The 22,213-nt window shown below is 39.8% G+C and overlaps 1 protein-coding gene across 6 annotated transcripts in view; it reads right to left on the minus strand.

The window, feature by feature from the left end:
* Positions 1-22,213, minus strand: part of ESRP2 (epithelial splicing regulatory protein 2) — a 39,651-nt gene that overhangs the window by 11,602 nt on the left and 5,836 nt on the right. For 4 of the 6 annotated variants that reach the window (XR_011698900.1, XR_011698899.1, XM_071567860.1 and 1 more), the window contains exons 4-13: positions 9,325-9,438; positions 7,480-7,594; positions 6,654-6,752; positions 6,487-6,541; positions 5,568-5,678; positions 4,613-4,745; positions 4,352-4,394; positions 3,578-3,879; positions 2,611-2,832; positions 1,177-1,375 (exon numbers count right to left, since the gene is read on the minus strand). Coding sequence is in view for 4 of the 6 variants with exons in the window: in XM_071567860.1 (XP_071423961.1) it covers positions 1,177-1,375; positions 2,611-2,832; positions 3,578-3,879; positions 4,352-4,394; positions 4,613-4,745; positions 5,568-5,678; positions 6,487-6,541; positions 6,654-6,752; positions 7,480-7,594; positions 9,325-9,438 (1,393 nt within the window). In the remaining 2 variants the exon portion in view is untranslated. The remainder of the gene's footprint in view (positions 1-1,176; positions 1,376-2,610; positions 2,833-3,577; positions 3,880-4,351; positions 4,395-4,612; positions 4,746-5,567; positions 5,679-6,486; positions 6,542-6,653; positions 6,753-7,479; positions 7,595-9,324; positions 9,439-22,213) is intronic. The other 2 variants (XM_071567862.1, XM_071567861.1) reach the window with 2 other exon arrangements.

Raw genomic sequence — 22,213 nt, forward strand, 5'->3', positions numbered from 1 at the left:
TGAATAAGTCCCTTCCTACAGCAATGGGATTAAAATTGATTAAAACCATCTAGGCACAATTGATGAACACTGGAGCAAAGACTGATCTCTGCCTTCTCCCCTGGAGACCCTTGCTACATCACCATGAATGGTAACTGGAGCATTTGGAATGAGTAACTCCTAAAAGTTCACAACTCCTAGAGCTGAGCAGCCCTGTCCATGTGTGAATGGAAAGTAGGGAACTTGAGAGTTATTCAAAGAAAGCATAAAGCCATATGCATAGAGAAAGCAGGCGTGCACACCAACACACCCTCATTCTTTTCTAACAGAAGTTGTACTCTGTGGGACAAAAGCATCATAACAGTAGCTACACATGGGCCTCCATAACTGCTGACCATGAGTCTTCATGTATAAGCTTCCTGTAACTTCAAAAAGTATTTTTAGGTTATAGAAACTGGTAAAGAGAATAACACACTTGATCACTAGTCTGATGCATTTTGATGAACAACCACCTGATTTGTACAGGAATATTAAGCTTGACTTGGTGTGCAGTCAAATTATTTTTATATACTATATTTGGCAGCTTTTTACTATTTTGCAAATACACATTGGTATCTGCTTTGTGATTTGGTAGTGAGACTAATTAGAATAGTATGGTGAAGTTCCATTATAGTTCCTCAAAAAAGTTCACTGTAATCTTAAAATAAAAAAATTAAAATCCATCCAACGTCACTATTCTGTGGTCTGTTAGTGGATCACCCCAGTGGGTATTTTTGTTCAAAAATAAGCCCAAAGAGTACCTTCTAAATGCTCTAAGGCAAGATAGCAAGAGCATTCACTGGCAGCTAGAACACAGAACTTGTGCCCATTTTAAAAATCCCTCTAATTCCAAGTAGGTTCCACTACAGGCAAGTCTACGCAGAGCTCAGCAGAACAGGACACCCACACAGAGCAAAGTGTGCAACAATTTCACTGGCAAGACCTCGCTGCCCTCTACTCACCACCGAAAACACAACAAAAATGCTGCTGATCAGTCCCATTATTGCCCAAGGGGAACAATTCCAATCTCAGCATGTACACAGATGGGTGATTATTGATCATGGCAAAACCCGAGTCAAAAGGTGAAAGGCCACAAAGCTTCAGCACCTACCACATGTCAGCCTTTAGCAGCAGAGAGCAGAAGAATTGGAGACTTACATGGTAACTTACATGGCGGTGGGGACAAGCCACTACGATTTAAAGTGCCACCCATTAAAACAAAGTTCATCTCCTCTCCTGAACACTGGAATACTTCCACGTAACGGTCCTTCATCATTTTTTTGTGACATTTCTGAGCCACCATAAAGGCCTTGTCAGCAGATTTCATTTGGATAAAAGCATCACCTGATGGTCGTCCCTAGGGGGAGGCAGGGAAATAATTGTAAGGCCATCTGTTATAAAAACATCATAAGAAATGCAGAAAAGTACCAATATCAAACATCTACCAAAAGTAGTTCTGGCACTAATGACTAATAACTCAACTATTATTTATGGGAGCAGAAAAATCAAGACTCATGCAAGAAGTTCACAGGTAACAATTCAGTCTTCTGCAGAAAGAAACAGAAACTCATGTAGCATGGAAAAAAAAGTTTGGAAGTCTCTAATCCAAAGGCCATTCAAAGCACAACAAACTTTCAAAAGTTATAATCAGGCTACGCATAGCCTTCTCCACTTGAAATCTGAGCATCTCCAGGGGTGGAGATTCCACATCAACTCTGGGAACCTGTTCATGTGTTTAGCTAATTTCTCATTGTGATTTTTTTTATCTCTTCACCCACATTGAATTTTTCTTGATGCAGTTTATTAACACTGTCCCTTTCTCTTTTGCTGTGAAGCTCTAGGAAGAGTCTGGCTTTGCCTTCCCTGCAACTACTTTTTAGGTACAACAGTATAAAACCCCAGAGTCTTTAGTGAAGTCCATTGCTACATGAGAAATTGATTTCCAGGTCTTTCTTCTATCTGTCAGACACAGCTGTATATATAAAATACTTCCTTAACAAAACAAAACAAAAAAAAAAACAACAAGAAAACTATAGCCTCTTTCATTTGTTTTCTTAGTACCTCAGTATTTCTGTGCCTGAGAGTTTATTTTTAATACAAGATGACAGGGAAAATATATCAGTATGATGTCATTAAAATATAACCAAAACACAATTTTTAACTATCAACTTCCTTTAAAGCCTCAGAAACCTCTAGTCAAATTGTAATTTTGACACAAATTCCACTCAAACAACACAGCAGCAGCCCTGCAGCTGACAAAGCAGCTATGCCATCTAGTAAGAGGCATTTCTGCTTTGGGTATCTCCAGCATCTGCCTGAAACACAAGAGCCATTTAAACAGCCTCCAGGATAAGGTTATCATTAAAAGAACAGGCTTCATCTTCCCCAGACTGATGCACAGACACACGCACAGAAAGAAAAGCAAGTCTGTATGTAAAAGGGGAAGAGAAATGAGGAAAAGAGACAAAGACAACATTGTATTTTCCCAAAGTTACAGAAGACTAAAGCACAGCCAAGATCAGGTAAGCTGCCCTGACTTCTAACCCTCTTCAAGCACTGGAAAGTCAATCCTCCCATGCAAAATGCTGTTACCTGTTGATTAAGGACCATGTGAACTCCATGGGGCTTGATATCCCCTGTGGCGTCCCCCATAAACTCGAGGATGTCGTCGATGCCGGCGGTGTAGGGCAGCCCCCGGAGCCGCACACAGTCCCGCGCGCTGCCCGCGGCGATGGCGTACGGCGGCGGGATCACCGGGATCAGCGGAGTCGGCAGCGTGGGGATCAGAGGCGTCGACATGTAGCGATTTAGGACCTGTTGGGGCACAGGCACAGCAAGAGAGATTTACACATTGTCTGCCTGAGCACAGATCGATTCTTACAGTACTATTTCCAACATCAGAGAAAAAAACCTCCTGCTTAAACCAAATTATTGTGATTAGTTTCCTGTTGGACATCCAAGAATTTCAAACTTGGAAAGGGGAAGGCTAACAAATTCAGTTTGCTAGACCCTAACAACAGATCTTTCTAATTGCAATCCAAAAAAACTTAAAAGCCAATTACAGTTCATTTTATAATACCTGAAACCACATTTGTGCTAATAAACCAGTATTGTCACATACAGTTTTTACATAAGTTAGGGTTAATTCAAACCAGTCATTTTAAAAGAACTGAGACCTGAAATAACTAATAAGTAAAAATACTAGCTCTAATTTACTCATAAAATGTGATTGGTTAAGTGAGAGTGTTTCTTTTTTTTACCTGAGTGCTCATCTCCAAGTATGGAGATTCTGAGGGCAATAAATAAATATATAAATAAATTAAAAAGATAAGAAATACAGGAAACTTAGATCTCAAGTGTGTTCTGTTGATGCATTCCCAAATGACAAAGGGAACATATGACATGTTAGGGCTTAATGCTGAAAAACATCTTTAGTGATTATTATCACAAATATGTTTAACACACTGCTGAAAGAGATATCAACAAGGCGGTTACAAAACTTTAGTTTTGTCAAAAGTGATTCTTCTTAGTTTTGAGTTTCACAGCCAATAGTTACAACCTGTTGGACTTCTGCTGCTGTGCTCCTGAAGAGTTCAATGTAACGTTTTCCAAGTATTTCTTTGTGCTTTTTAAGTGCATTTTGTGCATATTCTTCACAGGAAAATAACACAAATGCATCTCCTGTGGGCCTGCCATCTGGGTACTTGACAAAGAGAAGTCCCTCCTTCCCTCCTGTGACTGGGCACTCTGGCCCCAGGAATCCCAAGACATCCTCCTGAGTAGCAGTGAATGGAAGGCCTCTCATCCGGATGATAACTTGGTTCTCCTTGGATAAGAACTGGGCCACTTCATTGGAGGTGCCTGGTAGAAGATAACACATGTGGCCATGCTGGAGTCAGTTCCATAGGACAGAGCAGTCAGGATGAACACAGGAGGTCAGCAGACAGCAACAAACCCACAGAACACCCCAGACACTACTACTCTCAGCAATCTATTTTGAAGTGAAAATCTACTGTGCAAGTGTTTCATATTTTAATAAAATTGGAACAAACATGAGATTAGGGTGAACTTATACAAAATCACACCGATGCCTCCACTGTAGGAGCTCCATTTTCCTCCCAAACTGCCAAACTGTGAACACGACAGCCCAAATGCTCACAGCTCAATTTCAGCCACATGAAAACAGAACTTGACAGGGTCAAATATTCTTGGAAGGCAAAACAGGAAAAGCTACTTCATTATCCATTTGCATCCTCAGTCAAGAAAAAAAATTAGAACTAGAACAACATTCCTATGAACTTAAGTAATCACATTGAACTCCAGCATCACTTACCTCCTGCAATTTTTAAGAATTCTTCCCCAGTTGCTTTGTAAACCTTGAAGAGAAAAAGAACAACAACAAAAAAATAAAACACATGAAAATCACAGTGTTCAACTCTAAACCACACACACACACACACACACTTTCACAAGCCGGAGAATTGCATCTTGGTGCTTTGAGCAAAACAGAAGTGCAGTTTGTTCTCACTTAAAACCATGGACTAAAACATTCCCATTGCCCTCCAAAGATTTTTTTCCAAGTGACAACATTTACCTCGATGTATCTGCTGCCCATGTGATGTTTATGTCTTTCCAAGGCGAGGTCTCTCTGTTCAGAATTGACAAACCGAACTAATGCCTCCCCATTCCTTCTTCCTTGAGAATTCAGACAAAGAGCCACACCACCTCTAGAAGGTAAAGCCAACAAAAATAAACTTAGTTTGACTCTTTAATACAGATAATACAATAATATAAATAATTGTAAGAATAGTAAAGAAATCAGATTTTAACATGAAGGTTACAGATTGAAAAAGAAATTGCAACTATCCACAGTTTCATTTCATTTTTGATGTAACACAATTATACTTTAAAATCCACTTCATTGAGATTACAGATCTCATGTTGCACCACCTTCTCAGCTTCCATGAAGATGCTGATTTGCAAGCCCTTCCTATCACCTCAGAGATGCACATTTGAATTTCCTCAGAGCTCTAAATAAAAACCTGTATCTTCTCAGTGTTGAGAATTCAGAATATACATTAAATGACTAAAGTAGTAAGTGCTCAAGTAAACTCACTTGTTCTTTCTCTGTCTTCCTACATATGTATACACGTACAGCTATGCAAGTGTACACACAAGGCATAAGAAAACTTCTTCCAGACAAGAAGGTTCCTGAATGTAGCAGAACACTGAGGAGCTGGCACAAAATTAAAGCTTCTATTGTACCTTGGACTCTGCTTTACTTAATGCAATAGGAGTTTCTCCCTTTAGGTCCTAGCAATAGGAACATATATTGGGTTGCAATTGATAAGTCTCTTTCAAAACTCTTCTTACACACATAAAGCTGGTAAACTCACTGTTATTGTGAGCACAGCATGGCAAGGGGGCAAGTGGGGAAAGACTGTAGAAGTGAGGACTCCAGTGGGAAGTGCAGGGGATGTGTTAAATAAATATTAAAGCAACTGACTATTAAAGAAGTGTCAAAGCAAAGCAAATTCTTATTATCTTACTTGGCAATGTTTAGTCCTTTGAAAAATCGAGCAATATCCTGGTCTGAAGACTGCCATGGCAAACCTCTGGCACGTATTACTGTCTCACTGTCCACAGTTTCAGATTTACTACTACACAGGGAAAAAAAAAGGCAAAGTAAGCTTTAAGCTAGGTTTTCCATTATCTTACCAAATTTCAGATTGCAACTATTTTAACTGTAAATTGGGAGTATATTTCCTGTTGAGAGTACAAAAAGAATAATGGGACCAGAACAAAGAACGATAACTGAGATAATTCTTCTATATATACACAACACTGAAGATGCACTATCTTGTCACCACATTGCAGTTCCTTAAATAAAAAAAAATATGAAAATTTTTTTTAAGTAAAATAACAAGGAACAGGATTAATTTTATTTGAAAAATCTAACAATCTAAAGATAGATGGCAGATACAAGACAGTCCTAAATACGAATACAAATTACTTATGGCCAAGATGTTTCATTCTACAGTCACTGGAAGGTACTTGAGAACAAAGAACATCCCAGTTTTATTCTCCCTAAACCCAACACACAATACAGCCTATGAGCCCTTTCAGGAGCACCACACAGCTTGGCTGCCTATGGGGTGCTCTGGCCATTACCCTGTTGACTCAGAGAAAGTTCACAAATATTTCTTCACTGCTGGTAAGATAAGCCAGCCCCACTGCCACACAAAACAGAAGCAAGAGAACAAAGAGCATTTTTAACCTGCAGTGACTTTAAGACTAAAGTACCGCATCCAGTGTGCCAGTTCTAGTCTGCCCACACCACACTGACTGCTGAGTGCACTGTTAGTGTGCTGAGGAGCCAATGTGCTTTCACAGCGACCACAGGGAAACATTCACAAGCTTTCCTTACTGCAAGACTCATCTTTGCTTGTAAAGAACTGTGACACTCACCAAGGACCTGTTTCATACTTGTACTTCACAGTTTCAGGCTCAGTAAACACGTGATCTGCAACAGAACAGGAAGTATAACCAGGGTCAGAGATTACTTAAGAATGACCATACCACTGCCAATTCTCTCAGAAAAGAAAGATTTCTTTCCATACAAATAATTGACTTACTACAACCTTCAGAGAGCATGCTGAAAATGATGGCCACCATGGTTTTTACTTGCCACACGCCAAAGTCCTCCTCTGCTTCATCTGTCCCTAAGCCCAGATCTACAACAGGTGATTATAGAAAATAACAGACTTGCACAATCATCTGTAAACAAGTCATAAAGCTTTCCTGATATTCACACAGAACTGGCAATCAAATTTACTTGTCTTAGCAGGGACACAGGATCATTAGACATACTACTCTGTTCATAAACTGGTTAATATTCACTTGAATGGTCAACAGTCTGAAAACTATTGAGAGCTTACATAATTTCAGTGTTTGCAGTTTAAAGACAAAAAAAAAGCTGAATAAGTTCCTTTCACTTCAAACATAACTTTAATCACATTCATGTTGGCCACAAGAATCCTCCTAATTGGAATTTAGATGTATTTGTTTGGTTTTAAACTCAGTTCAGTCAGGACCATGCAAAAGAACTACTATTATGTGTTATATGCAAACAGTAGAAACTTGCAGGTCATCTAGTGCTGAAAAGGCCCACTGACAGCTCAGTTCTGCCTTTCAGATCAAGCATCAATGCACGGGATGCAAGGGATGCTTTTCTTTGGTGAATTTACTAAATATGGTTTAGAAATCAGTGTTAGACCCAAAATGGGAGAAAAAAAGTGAAAGCAGAACTCTCCCAACACACATCAGCAGACACTTTCATTTTACCTGTCAGTTTTTAAAACCCACATCTTATTTAAGAAGAATAAACCCTTCAATGATCAGGGGCATAGAATTTAAGGAAGTGTAATTGATTCTGGTGTAAAAGCTGCAGCAAAAGGATACATTCTGCCATGGTCTTGATAGTGTGATCTTTCACGGAGGCTGAACCAGGGTAGCAGGTGTGAAACTCTTTGCGCAGATCATAGAAGGAATAGAAGCAGTCTGAGAGCAGGAAGTTCTGCAATGAAGGAAAAGGTTTGTTTTGTACACACTATTCCTTTAAATTTCAATTACTATTTCTGGACTGAATGAGGCAGTCCCAAAAATCACGTAGTTGCACATCACCAGCTTGTCTGTGATGGAGAATTTTGGCTCCTTTGTAACACAGTTCAAATTCCACAGCTGTTCAAAATTGGAACTCTACATGAGCAAATACAAATAGCTTCAGGGAGGCAGATCTGTGCAAAACAGCTGGAGAAGATGGCTGGAAAAAATATTTAAAGATATCTATGTTTTGCTGTTTAATATTCCCATTTAGGACAATATTTTCTCTTCTGTGGCCACAGTGAAAAGCAGAATTGTACCGAAACATGATGACAAAGTTTAAATAACTATTGTTACATCACACAAAATATTTTCCAGCAACTTAAAAATATTTATTCATTACTGTTGTGTGTTGATAAGAAATTTAATTATATAACACTATTAAACACACTCTTGAACTGTGTTATTAAATAAAGGTTTAACTTTGGCCTAAGTCAAACAGCACGCACCTTTGCAAATAAAGAATTAAGAAAAGTCACAAGGTAAAGCTTCTTAAAATAGCAAAAGTTATGGTCTGAGTCTTACTAAGAGTGTGCAGAGACAAAAACTTTTGCAAATGAAAAGGCATTGAAGGAGGGGAAAAAAAAAAGGGAAGAACAAAGAGAAGAAATGCAGTATTAAGAGACTCAATATGTGAACCCGATTGACACCATATGACCACACCAGACCCATTTCTTGATCTGGTATGGACAATTATTTCTTCCATAACATCATAGTTTGTTTTAGTTTAGTCCCTTTGTTTCAAGGGGGAAGTACAAAGAATTATCCCCACAAAAAGAATGTCTTACAGTTTGAATGATAAATATAATTTCATTTCCTTACTTACCTCATCCCTACACAAACACAAGCTTTTCATAAAAGGTCAGTGTTAAGTTTTAATGCAATACAAATGCCAAACAAATATTTCTAGAAACTCAGCATAAGCCAATTGTCTTCTCCAGAGAGAAAACAATCTACAACTGGTCAACTCCTTTCTTGTCAGCAGCTCTCACTCCTGTGGGGTTCCTGCAGAGCTGCCAGGCAGGCAGAGCCACCACCCTGCACCAAGGCAAGATTCTTCTCCCTGTGCAGGACAAGCTGCTCTAAGCCCTCACAGGAACTAGGAGAGCAAACTGCCGTTCCATGTGGGAGTAGCAAATCAGCTGTAGCTCTGCCTCCTGCTGAATAAATGCAGGTGGGGAAGCACTGCCATCCTCCAGGGCAAGGCACTGCTGTGTGCTTACCCTGCACAGGACACAGGTGGCTCCTACCAATTCCAGACCTCGGAATCTGTGGTTTAACACAAGCCTAAGCAAAGCAATAACTCTTCATCACTTCTGATGAGGTTAGATCAGCACTTTTGTTTCCACTCCTTGAGACACAGAGTTCAAAGTACTTGTGTTGTTGCTGTCTCTGCTCTGATTTTCCTAATTTTCCTCTTCATAGGGCTCATCTGGGAGTCCAAGTATTGACTTTCAAGAGAATGCCAAGAATAACTACTCTGCTACTCATGGCTGAGACAGGGAGGGGATCATCTTAAATAGTCTTGGAACACTCCAGTTCCCAAGGCTGGATGGAGTTGTTCCCCTCAAACTCACACAAGCTGTTTTCTTCCATGTCCTAAAAGCACAGCACTGCCTTTCTGCACCAGTTCTGATCTCGTACCTTCTTAGATGTCTCTGGGTGGAGGACTTGTCGGATGAGTAATTGGCCATCACTGCACAGTGTGTAAGAGCTCCTTCCAAGTACTTTCAAATCACTGGATACCAGTTGACTGAACTGAAAAATAAAGTGATAAATTTCATGGTACTGACTGATAAATTCATGAAACAAGTACTATTATTCCAGCACTTTTTTTTTTTTAAGATAAAAGCATTCAGCACTTCGTAAAAGTTTTTCAAAAAACGTGATGAAGAACAGACATGGGCTCCTGATATAGGGAAGCAAATAAACTGTATGCATTTGTGGAATAGAAAATAAGAACACCCAGAGTATAGTAAAAAGACCAAATATTATACTGGTAATGTATAAAACCTGAACTAACTACAGTTTAAGTTATTAACTATTTGAAAAAACTCACTAGATTAATACCAATACTGCTTTTGCAATACCCCTTCTTCTTTCATGGTACCTTGACTTTGGTTATTTCCTTAATTTATTTTTTAACTTCAAAGAGAATAAAGCTTCCCATCAGGATTTACTTCTGTTTCAAAAGTAATATGCCAAGAACAGCCAATAAGTCACATCTAATACCTTCAAAAGTGAAATTATAATCAAGTCAGATTCAAGCCAATTAAGGTTCCTGGTAGACATACAGTATTATGAACACTAAATAAAATGGAATTATTCCCCACCTGTAGAATGGATAACCCCCAGCAGGCTAATTCTCAAGAGGAATTATCTTGTTCAATGTTACTTTCCATCCTTACACAACTCCATTTATTACTCCATACCAGTGTTAAAATTCCTCGCTCATAACAGTCAACTACTGTATTACAGTCCCTACACCATATCAGTAAACAGTAGCTTGTTAACTAACTTTCAAGGGGACAGATATAATTATTCTAAGCTTCCCTCTTGATGCTACTCCCTCCCAGGAAAGCATCACCTCACAAACAAAGCAATAATTAACACCATGATGCAGCAGCCACCCAATGGTCTCAGCAACCACTGACAACTCCAAAACAACCACTCTCAAAAGCAAAGTACAAGTTGACTTGAAACTCAGACAATATCTTTATGTTGTCTTTTAACCTGTGTATGGGGAGAGAAGAGAGTAGGTTTGTTCTACCATCAGCATGGAGGACACTTCACATCACTGCAAATCTGCATCTGCAGCCCAGGGTAGGGGCTCCACAGGGGACAGATCGTGTACTGAACACGAGGCAGCACAGACATGATTACCCAGGCTTTATTTCAGAATAACTGCTCAAACCCAGCCCAGGCCCTTGTCTAGGCTTGGGTAGCTCACCAGGATTCCATGAGCATCTGAGTTCAGAAATCCTGTAGTAGTGGGTACATTACAGAACAGATATCAGGGGCAGAGCTGGGTAAGGAGAGGCACTTCTATCAGCAGTTGTGTTAAGTTGCCTTATTTGCAGATACATTTACAGGTATAGATATAAGTATAATGATAAAATGAAGTTATTTAGCAGCAGAGAACATATCTGGAACTATAAGAAGGGTGAAAAGTATCCCACTCCAAAAAATCCTTTACAGTGCAATTCTTTGCACACTACCAAACCACACAAAAAGAACACATCTCACACACTCAGAAAAAAAAAAAATCAACCAACTCAAACTTGCAGCTTCAGAAAACCACTTTTATCCCAATTGCTGCTACAGGTTGCATTCCTACCACAAGTTGAAGTCTTGAAGAACCTGAGGCTATAAAGCAAGTCATTGTTCAAGGATGATTTAAAGTCAGAAAACTGAGATGAGAGTGCTCAAAATACCTCAGCTGAAGTGTAAACACCAGAAAAAGAAGAAAATTCCAGTGGACTCAAAAGGAACCACTTCAGAAACGCAGTTGTGTGGACTGCCACAGTCACAGACCAACAACACACACTCACCACAATAACATGAAGGAGAATTGCCTTCTTATAGAATGCAACTTACTACTTTCTGTTTTAACTTCTGGGCACAGTAAAGAGCAAATATTTGTAAAAAGGGATTGGAAATGGTTATAGGAATCAGCCTCCAGAAGGTGTACATGGATTCTTGCCGTAAGGAAGCAGAGTCTTACTGATGAACAGTCACAAAACACTCCCCAAACCTTCAACTTTGTACCCTGTGCTTCCAAAGATGCTCCAGAGCCAACATAAAGAGTGCACTTAGGGAGCTGTTTTGATCAGATACAAGAAGAAATCCAACCCACAATCTGAAGGAAGCAACAAATGTATGAAGTCTTCTGTTGTACAAATAAAACATAAGAACAGTAATTCAAAGACTTCATTAAGTCAGAAAACAAAAGAAGAAAAATGCTTGGACAAGGAAGGAAATGCTTAGGTCAAATGGAGTAGTCAAGTTGGTAAAAATCAGGACTGTTGCATTGAAACAGTTCCTCTTTTTTTTTCCAGGTTGTGTTTCCCACAAAGTCTACTGCTGCAAAGACAGATACACAACACAGCTACTTTCAGAAGCCCATAGTGAGAAGACACCAGAGCATACAATATTGCATAAGGACACCATAAGCCCAGTATTGCAATCATGCTAAAGCTTAAAGAACTCCCAAGAGGGAGCATTTGGTTTTATTTTTTACTGGGCCTAAATATTTGCAATGTGTATTTATTAAATATCAGTGATAACATTCAACATTGCAAACTTCTTTCCAGTGGGACAACCAGCATGTCCAAAGAATTCTCTGCTGTTCTTACTAGATGTCTGCAGCTTAAAGTGCTTTAGATAAACCTTCCCAAGGCTGGCAGGCCTTCTTGAGACCTTAGTTAGAAACCTCTATTTTAAAAACAGCCCTTTTCAAACTTTGGGGTGTATTGCACCAGAAGAGGGCAAAGAGAGTGGGGGAATAGTCAGGAGACAAACCACCCTTCCTACCCGAAACAGCTTAACTAAGGCATGGGTTAACTCAGGAGAGGAATAGGGTAACAGTGTGAACGGGAAGATTCACCTGTGAGAAGAGCATGAGGCAAAATAGGAAGCACAGCACTGCCCCAGAGGAATGACAGATATTTGCAGCCTGAACCAGCTTCTTTCATCCGCATGAGATGTTGCCAAATTCTGCAAAGGTTGACTATAAAAAGCGTAACTGTGGACCAGCTCCTGTCACTGCAGGTTAGGCTGGACCCTCAAGTCTTCCAGGCAGTAGATACACTGTATCACATGTGTCAAAGGTGTTAAAGCAATCAGGGCAGATGTGTTTATAAAGCCACATTGTTAAGCATAACATAAACCACATCAGTTAAGCAATTCAGTGTTCCCGACGAAAAGCCACTTTCAGGCTCCTTTCTTGCACCACAAATTTCAGGCAACATTTCTAAAAACAGCCTTCAACCAACACACACCCACATGCAGCAAGCTAAGGACAAGTTCAGACCAGTGCTAGATTTACATTACGTTTCTCTGTCTTAAATGTTGAACAATCTGTCCACAACTCTGTCATTTTGTAAATTCCATGCATATCTCCTTCACTGTACTAATAAAAACCAGTTCAGCTATTTACCTTCTGTCACTCATCTTCATCCTGCCCTCCACAGCACTTCCCCACTCAGCAGGCAAAGCCGCCCCACCTTAAGGCTTCCTCCACCAAGCCTACACACCCTGTCTGTCCTGGTAATCTCCTCCTTTCACAGCAGATTTATACAGTGTTAATTAGCATTGGTTAAATCTTGAAACCAGGCTCATTTCGACTGCAAGAACCAGTCTATGAGCATCACCCTCCACAGTCTCTCCAGTGGAGAGCTCTGATGAGTCATTACATAGTTAAAGGAATATGTTCCATAATTCCATACCAAGATTAAAAACTGAACAGAGAGAAGAGGAAGAATCAAATCAGCTGCTCTGTACATTTGCCTCCACGAAACCTAAAACAGTTCTTAGAGAAAAGGTGGTGAGAGGGAAGGACAGACTGTGAGCACCAGTTTGAAAAACTGGCTAAACAGGATTTTGGTCCTGTAGCTGAGAGTACAAAGACAGTGAAGAGACATGTTTTGCCAGCAGCAAAGCTGGATGAAAGCCAGCACACGCTGCTGTGTTTTTTGCAAACCATTCCTAAGGGACTGAAATGACAGACCCCTTCGTGTTGCCTTAACTATAGATGAACAAAGCTGTGGGTCTGAGAGAAACAAGAAGATTCTTCATTAAGCTCTTTCTAAAGTTATGATGCACAAAACACTAAAATAAACCTCTGGCTAATTGGATATTCCCATTTCCCTAACTAAAAATAGCTTTTATCCTTGAGAAAGGCCACTGCATCTGTGCTGTATCTGTGCCTGGCATGCTAATGAAATACTGAGATAATTCAGACACAGAAAGCATCCATGATATCAATGGGACCATTTCTAAAACACCAAGGTACTCTAGGGGATTCTCTCTTTAAATCACCTCTGAGAAATGAAGAAAATTTGGCTGCCTCATTCATCAGGCCTCCAGCCACATCTAGTTAAGACTTCAAAATGTGATCCTTTCCTTTAACCATGTATGAAGTTTCTCTGTTTTGCTTCTTTTAGCCCCACTGACTCCCCACAGCTAACAGCACCAGTCAAGACACAGAATTGTTCAGAGCTTCAGAATGAAACCCATACTTGCAATTTAACCAGGCCTGGAATACCATGCTAAAGCATAACAAAAATCCAGAAAACAGCTTACCTTGTAGACCACACTTAAGCTAGATGTGAATCTATTCCCAAGTAGAACAATGGGTTATTACATTCATCAATAGTCGTTGCACAAAGAATGGTCCTCACAGTGTGGGGGTCTGATTTCAAATCAGTACTATCAGACAGGCATGTTATTAAACTGCCCAGAGTTTACAATTTGGTGATTGCACAAGAACATATGGTCTGGTTTCTGCCAAAAAAGTCTCTGAAGATTTTCTACTTCAAATTCTGCTTCAACAGGCAAAGACACTGTAGTTCTTGCCTCAAAAACCTGGTTTTATGCTAAATCCTCTACGGTTTATTGCCAGAGAACACACAAACCCATTTATATGGTTGTAGGTTCCTGAAAGGAGATGTCCAGCAGGTGAACATTGAAACAGGCTACTGAGAGAAGTTCCTTGCAGATATTCAAGACCCAGAGGGACACGGTGTACCCAGCAGGGTGGGGCACTATTTGGGGAAGGACATGTTTTCTGGGATGGGGAGAAAGTGGAGGAGATCGAGAGCTGAGATGCAGCCAAATCTCATTAATAGAACTTGCCTGACAAACATCTTCCAGCAACCCTGAAATCTTTCTGACGACCTGACGGGTCTAATGCAGCACGAGAAAACTCAAGAGTAGCAAGGCATGGCTCAGATGTACACAGCTTGCACACACACACACCATACAACATGTCAACCTAGGAAAATATTTCCACTTGTACTTTGATACACACATGAGGGTTTCACATTTATTTACAATACACTCTATGGGCAGCTTTCTGCTCCTTCACTCTTCAAACCCTGGTGATAGTGTCAGCCTTATCCATGCAATGGAGGAATTTAAAGCATGTCAATACCACTGAGAGGTGCACAGACTGCATTTCAGTAGTATTTACAAGTATGATAACCCTTTATTGTGCTGGGTAACTTTTTAAACAGAGAATCCTATAGTAAACCCTTGCTTTTGTTCATCTGTTAACTGCTTTCCACAAGGCTGATAATGGATACGTGGTGACCTTGTACTGAAATTGCTGTATGGAAAAAAAAATATAAAAGCATAAATGCCAGTGCAGCCACAAACTGCAGTTAACTTCTTTTCCCCTTGCAGCTAAATAGGAAAAATGACTGTATTTAGATGCTATTCAGACACAAACATGAAAAAGAAATTGCCCCATGGTTTTATTTCTTTGCAGGGCAAACATGCAGCAGCAGATGACAGAGAACGTCCAGGTTCACTCACTAGAAATGTTCAAAAACAGTATTGCCAATTTGATTTCTCCTACTAAGAGGAAGGCAATTATTTGCTCTACTGAACACTAATGCCTGAGATTATTTAGTGACTGCAGACCAGCCTGATGAAAGTATGGGTTTCATTTCCAGCTTGCCACAGACAATATAACTTTGCTCAATACGACCAGCCAAGTTACAGCTCATCTTATGCCTCTTGGTGTCCTATAAACTGCATTAAATAATAGAATGAGTAATCAGTCACAAAGGCCACCATAAATGTACTCAAGAGAGGGAGAGATGTACACACTACCCAAAACCAGGCAGAGCTTCCATCCCACTTTGGAACTTGCCAATGTAAGAGCAGGTTTGCTCAGTCTCCTCAGTCTGAAGGAGCAACAGATGTGGCACAGAGCCTCAAGCACTGCAGACTGTCTTCTCAAGTACATTATGCTGCTTCTAACTACTTGTTAATACTTGGTGCCATTTCATATTCTTTCCTGAACAGAGGTCCAACCACAGCAAACCAAGTACCACACATCCTGCTGCCTCTACAGCTGTTGCACAGCACTTTCATCTACACGAGCTGCTTATATAGACAAACTCATATGGTCACTTCTCACAGGAAGAAACGAATTCTTTTCCACCCACAGCACAAGCCACCAAAGGTAACATCAGGGGTAAGGTCTCAACCCTCCTATGCTTTAGGTTCTGCCATGGAATTCCAGTCAAAAATCTTCAAAAGAAATAGTAGTTGAAAAACACAGAATTATATTTTTAAAGCTGTGTATGATATTCACTTTTATTTTTACTTTGTTTGGAAACTGAAGTTACAGGAAGTAATACTACCTTGTCCTCCTTATTATAATCACACAGGTCACCACACGTTTCTCAAGCCAGGAAGGCACAGCCTACAGACACCTCTTATAATCACTGCAAGAGTTCAAGGGAGAAAAATGGAAGGTACCCTTCAAGTTTGTTGCATCCTTCCATTCAACGAAACACAGCAAAGTACTTTAAAATTCATTCAATTGCATGGAGGGGCTGGAAACATTCAGCTTAGGTGAAGGCAGCCTGCAGCTGATTCCCTGCATGAAAATAGGTTTGTTTGCATTGTTCAGCAACAGGTAGAGCATGGTGAAACACAGAAACAGGGCAACAATTGCCATGGTTTGTCTGTCCAGTGACAGTTTGTGGACCACAGGAAACAGACCATCGTGACTCCGGACTGGAACAAACTGTCTTCAAGATGTAACTTCCATATTATTTCTTCCTGTGGCTCAATTGAATTGGGACCAGGTCTTCGTGTGACAAAGCCAACAATAGCTAACTAAAAGTTTTAATTCTCCCTGGGAAAGAATGTAAACATCCAACCTTCTGCCAAGACAGAGATCTGTCCAAGCCATGCCTCTTGAGCATTTTATGACCATTTTTGATTAATTATTTCTTAGATGGAAGTTTGCAACCCCAGATTATTTGCATGCTTTCCAGCTATGGTATCTACAGCATCTAATTCAGGTAATGCATTAAGCATAAAAGGCAAGACCATGGCTCAGGCCATCTAAATGTCACAGCAATCAGATCACAGCTTTTATCTTCAAAAGCACAAAGCACAACCTGTTTTAATAAGAGAGTGTTGAAATATGCAAAGAACTCCACAAATAAGCTACTTGAAGTCACAACCTTGTGTAAGACAAAGCACCCCAGTCCAGCAACATAAGAATTTCAGAGTTTCTGGACTTTACTACTACTTTATGTGTCAGGAAACTGCTATATAAAGAAACATTGGAATGAAATAAGTTTTCATCTTTAAATTAATCTGCATGAAAGAGGCCATTAGTTATTAAAACCAACAAAATCATGCAAAAAGATGCATATCTTACAAAACATTTTAGCATTTGTTGGCATAGATTATTCATGAGTCCAGCTTTAAGCAAAAAGAAAACCCTGAATATTAGTAATGCAAAAAATCCCTACTCTTGTCAACCTTTTACCTACATTTCAAGCAGGATTACAGTGGTGCCTCACACACCTCACAGGCCACTTGCTATCAGCTCAACTCACAGAGCAACTCATTACAGCCTGAAAGACAAGGCTGAACATACTCTCCAAATTCTGGGGTTTAATTAATGCCATGACTGCAAAATTTCCAAAGTCTTGATTTAAGCACAAGCTCAGTGTTCTATACCTCCCCCACTCCCACTTGCCTCTGTTTCAGGGACAAACTTTCATTAGCAATGTGATCTTTAGCACTGGCTCTATTGACTGAAATGCATGGTACTGCTCTGTTTACTCAACACTACCTCATTGTTTGTAGTGCAAGCTTAACCAGTTGTAGGATAATAGCTAATGCCTGCAAAATTAAAGCATTTTTTGTATTAGGTTGTTTTCAAATTGCTTTTGTAGTAACACCCAGGGAAAGTAAAAAGAAGAGGATACATCAAAAGAAGGAAGAGACACCTTTTATCCACAATTCAGCTTCCTGCATGATTTTCTCACACTCCTGCCTCTGCATTAAACTTGGACTGTAAGAATATCATAGGCATGGACATTCCTGAATAACAGCCTTGAGATCCATGAAGTATTTTTGCTTATGTAAGAATCCTCAGTGATTCTTGATCAAACTCTTACAAATATCAGCAAAAGAAAAGTCTAAATTTCATAATCTGGCTCTGCTCCACTTCTTAAATGGGAAGTGTCCCATTTCTTGTACAAACATGCTTTCACAAAAATGTAAAGAAGTGGAATTAGATCCCTAAATCAGCTTGCCTTCAATCTCTCAAATTCTCAAGTCACAGATTAGGGCAGCAACCCCATGCATCAAAAACTGATTTTTACTGATACAAGGAAAAATGAGAATAAGAAATTCTGAGAGATAAGACTTCAGCATTTTGCAGCTGAGTAAGATCAAAATTTACACTTGGCCTTCCAAGGGATTCAGACCTGCCCAACACAAGACCAGGATATTAATTATTTAGATGTTGCTTCCTCTTATAGAACTATATCCTCTTTCAGGTAGCTTCTTGTTTCCAACGTGATTTACTGTGACTGCAAAGACTTGTTACAAGTTGATCTGAACGTGAAGCAAGTCACACACCTTCTTGTGACCAATTCTTCAGCATCTAAGACTTACAGAAAGAGGAAGCTGATTTATATTTTCTTTAGTTTCTTTGAGCACACCACAAGAACAGCAGTCTCCTGCTCCTGCACTTCATATTTACCAGGTGACATTCCACATGATTTACAATAAGCTAAAGTCCATCCTGTGTAAATTTGGTTCTGTTGTAGGAAATAACACTGGCTGAGACACCCAGGTAATCAAGCAAACCCCCAAATTCTATCACAGTCATTCTTGTGCATTTTCCAGTTCTAAATCTCATGCATTCCCCTCCACTCCAATAGGATTTGATTTGAGGTTTGATGTGTTAGACACAAAACAGTGTGTTTCTTAAGCTGAAAATGAAACTTATATTAACATTTCACTACAATAAGATCTACTTACAAAGCAAAAGCTCCACAATGGTTTTTGAACTTTAATTTTTAAAGCTGCATACTGTAGGTCTGCTTTACTCCTAGTGCAATTCACTGCAACAGAATTACCTACCAGCAAAGTAAATGTATTTACAGAAATCACAGCAGAATTAATTTCACACACTGCCAATGCCTACATAAGTCATTATAATATTAAAGCTCATACTTAAATTTCTCTAGAAAGAGAGCCAGAGAGTGGAAACCTCACTAATTAAGTTTGGATTTGAATTCAGTAAGAATCACAACACAATTCAAAGACTGTCCTACAGCTCTACTGATAAAACCTTTTATTTAACAGGTGTCCAAAATCATGACAGGAGCCAAGTCTTTGTTAAAAAAACCCCAGAACATGACTGTTTCTTAACCTTAAGTTTCTATCCAATATTTCAGTGCTAACACAATATCAATTTATGAACACCCTTTGCCCCTCTCTGCCCATTGCTGCTCTACAAAAACACGCAGCAGGAGGAAAGAGAAACTACAACCTTTTGAAATGGAAGATTAGGAGAAGTAGTAACATTGATTTTGGTTCTTGTTTTATTGTCACTCATCAAAAGAGATGAACATTTGAATTTCAGTTCCCAATATCTTTTGCATAATATTTTTCTTATAACTCATATCTACCTTCACAGGATGTGTAATTAATGAACGAGGGACAAATTAGTAAAGCAGTTGTCTGCAAACAAAGCAAAACCAGAGGCTACTGTATAGAAGTATGCTGGAGTAAGTTGAGAACTGTTTAAAGACTATCAATACTGTCAGAGCAAAACACTGAAAAATGGTTTGTAGAGCAAACGTGACTTGTGATTCCGTGTTCTCTGAGGACACACATGAAACTGCCTTTCAGAGCATTAATGTTGGCCTCCTTCTACTGAAATACTGTCACAGCTAATAGCAACTGACCACGCAGGAAAACAACATGATATCTCTGCACATTTATGCAAAGCAGCAACTATTATGAAGAAAAAAAAAGCTTTTTCAGAGCAGGTAGGAGATGGCAAAGAAATGAATGTGAAGAGGACAGAAAATTACTGTTTCTAACTAAGAGATATAAAAGTTTCTATTTTAACAAGAGAAAACAGAAAACAAAACAGAGCTGACCATTTTGTTGCTTAAAACACCCAAAATCTTCAATCAGCATTTTTAGCTTTGGCCACAACACTGCTTTGCCAGCAAGACCCATTCCAGCACCTGTGCACAGGCCTCACACGTAACTGTTCAGCAAAGAAATGCTGCAACAGGTTAATGTGCTGACAGAGAGGTTGCTCTCCTTTGGCAGCACTCAGGGACCCAGGAACTTCTGCATGTAATTCAAAGGTGCTGGTCTTTAAAAACGGAAAAAAGAATCAAGTAACATACAGATTGAAGAATGTACAACCCTTTCAAAATAGTACCAGAGGAGGAGGGAAACAGCACAGGTTTGCAGACAATCCAGAGTATCCACACAAAGTTTTCTAAGCAGTTTACAGTAACAACAGCCACTCCATGGCTACTTACTGTCAAAATAGTAGAATGCAAATCATAGAACCATTTGGGTTGGAAGAGATATTCAAGATCATTGAGTCCAACCATTAACTCAACACTGCCAAGTTGACCACTAAACCATGTCCCTTAGTGTCACATATACACACTGAAGTCCTTTATGCTTCATTTATTCCTCAGCCACTTTTGAAAACCTTGACAATAATTCATTAACACATTTACAGTGGATTTTTTCAGTAGCTGCTTACAGCAAGTTAGAGAAAAGAAGTTCAAAGGCTTTGAGGATCATGTAATCCAGTAATCTTTGTATCAAAATGCTTCTACTCTCTGTTTTGCTTTCAGTGACTTAAAGAAAAAGGTGCAAGTAACAGTTTTGAGGTGAATTCAAGTATTCACAATCACAGCTGTGAAAACATCCAAATGTGCTACTGACACAGTTCTCAAACACTGCATAAAATGACTTCATGAGCAGACAGACACTTTAAGCTATTCAGGACAGGTCACAGTAAAGTTTATGTGCCTATATATGCTAATCCAGACTTGATAATTTAATGTTACTGTTCAACTTTACCAGAAAAAGTAGCAACATCTGCTATCATAAAGTCTACTCATTCATCCTCAAACCTCTGGGCCAAACTATTAATTTCTAATAAATACTGGTACTTCAAATTTAAAGAGAAAATAGTCCAGCTAGGCAAGACTACTACAGTTTTTATGCCTGCAAAGAGAACAATATGCAGACAAATTTGTTTATTTAATTCCCTGCTCATTCTGAAGTGGAATGAACCTAAATACAGCAAAAAAGCAAGGGAACCTTCCTGTTCCCCAGAGGGAATACTTGAGAAATTCAGATAAAAGTACTGCAGCTTTCAGAAATGGTAAGGTTACTGCTTTTCCATGAAAGCTCACAGAACACAAATACTGCCAATAACCAATGCACTTACATGATTTACATATATATATTCATGTATACATATGTATAATATACATAATAGAGAAATTGTTTCTGCTATTAACTTTGGTTTCGAGGGAACAGAGTAAGTGTTTCAATAATAATGTAGCAGGAGCTCAGTAGCACTGAGGATTTGTAAACAGAAACATGGTTCATCTATACCACCAATAACAGAATTACAACTAAGGTTCTGAAAGGAGAGTTGGCCATCCACTTCCAGTGCTAAAACAAGGAATCCATGCTGTCCCTGCCTGCAGCTACAGGCAGCATCAGCATGTCCTTAATTCCCCACAGAAAATACTAATGATATTCCAATATTGGGTATCAAACATAATTTATCATCCAAATTTATCAACCAAAATAGGGGGCTATTAGATGTTGGTATTTGGGCAGAACTCCACATAAGGCCACATGCACACAGTGCCCTCAGCTCTCGCACAGCAGCAGTTCAGCACTTCCCTGCCCTGACAACCTGAAGGCCACCTTGTGTCCATCAGGAAATCCTCATCACTCACTGCTGATCCCAAACCAAGGCCACAGTGTCACAACACAGGCTGCTTGGTGGCCTCCCTGTCTCAAATTGTTCCTCTCCTTTCGCCCACACCCTAGTGTTTATGGCTGCGCTCAGGAAAACTGCCTGACCTGCCACACCGTGCATCAGACAGAAGCACCAGAACTGCTTTAACTCAGCACAGTGCCCTGCTCAGTTCAATCTGCAGCCCCAAAGCTCCTGTGTGGGCAGAATGCAGAGAGGGGGCCGTGCAGCAGCACCCACCAACTGAAAGGTGCTGCTGAAGGTTTCACACAACTGCAGCTTGAGAACATGTGCGGGGGCAGAAATACCTGGAGCCGGTATCGACATCAAACGTGTTGGGTCATGAAAACACAACCAAAGGGTGGAGTCTCATGGGATGTGAGCTTGGACAGCAAAGCAGCTTAGAAGATCCCACTCCACCTGCTCATTTCAGTGATCCTGTTTACAGAACAGCTTCTCAAGGAGTTTCACTGACACAACAAAAAGATGGCAAAGTGCAGTGTAGGGGCA

Source organism: Pithys albifrons, chromosome 12, assembly GCF_047495875.1.
Source record: "Pithys albifrons albifrons isolate INPA30051 chromosome 12, PitAlb_v1, whole genome shotgun sequence".
Taxonomy (NCBI): Eukaryota; Metazoa; Chordata; class Aves; order Passeriformes; family Thamnophilidae; genus Pithys; species Pithys albifrons.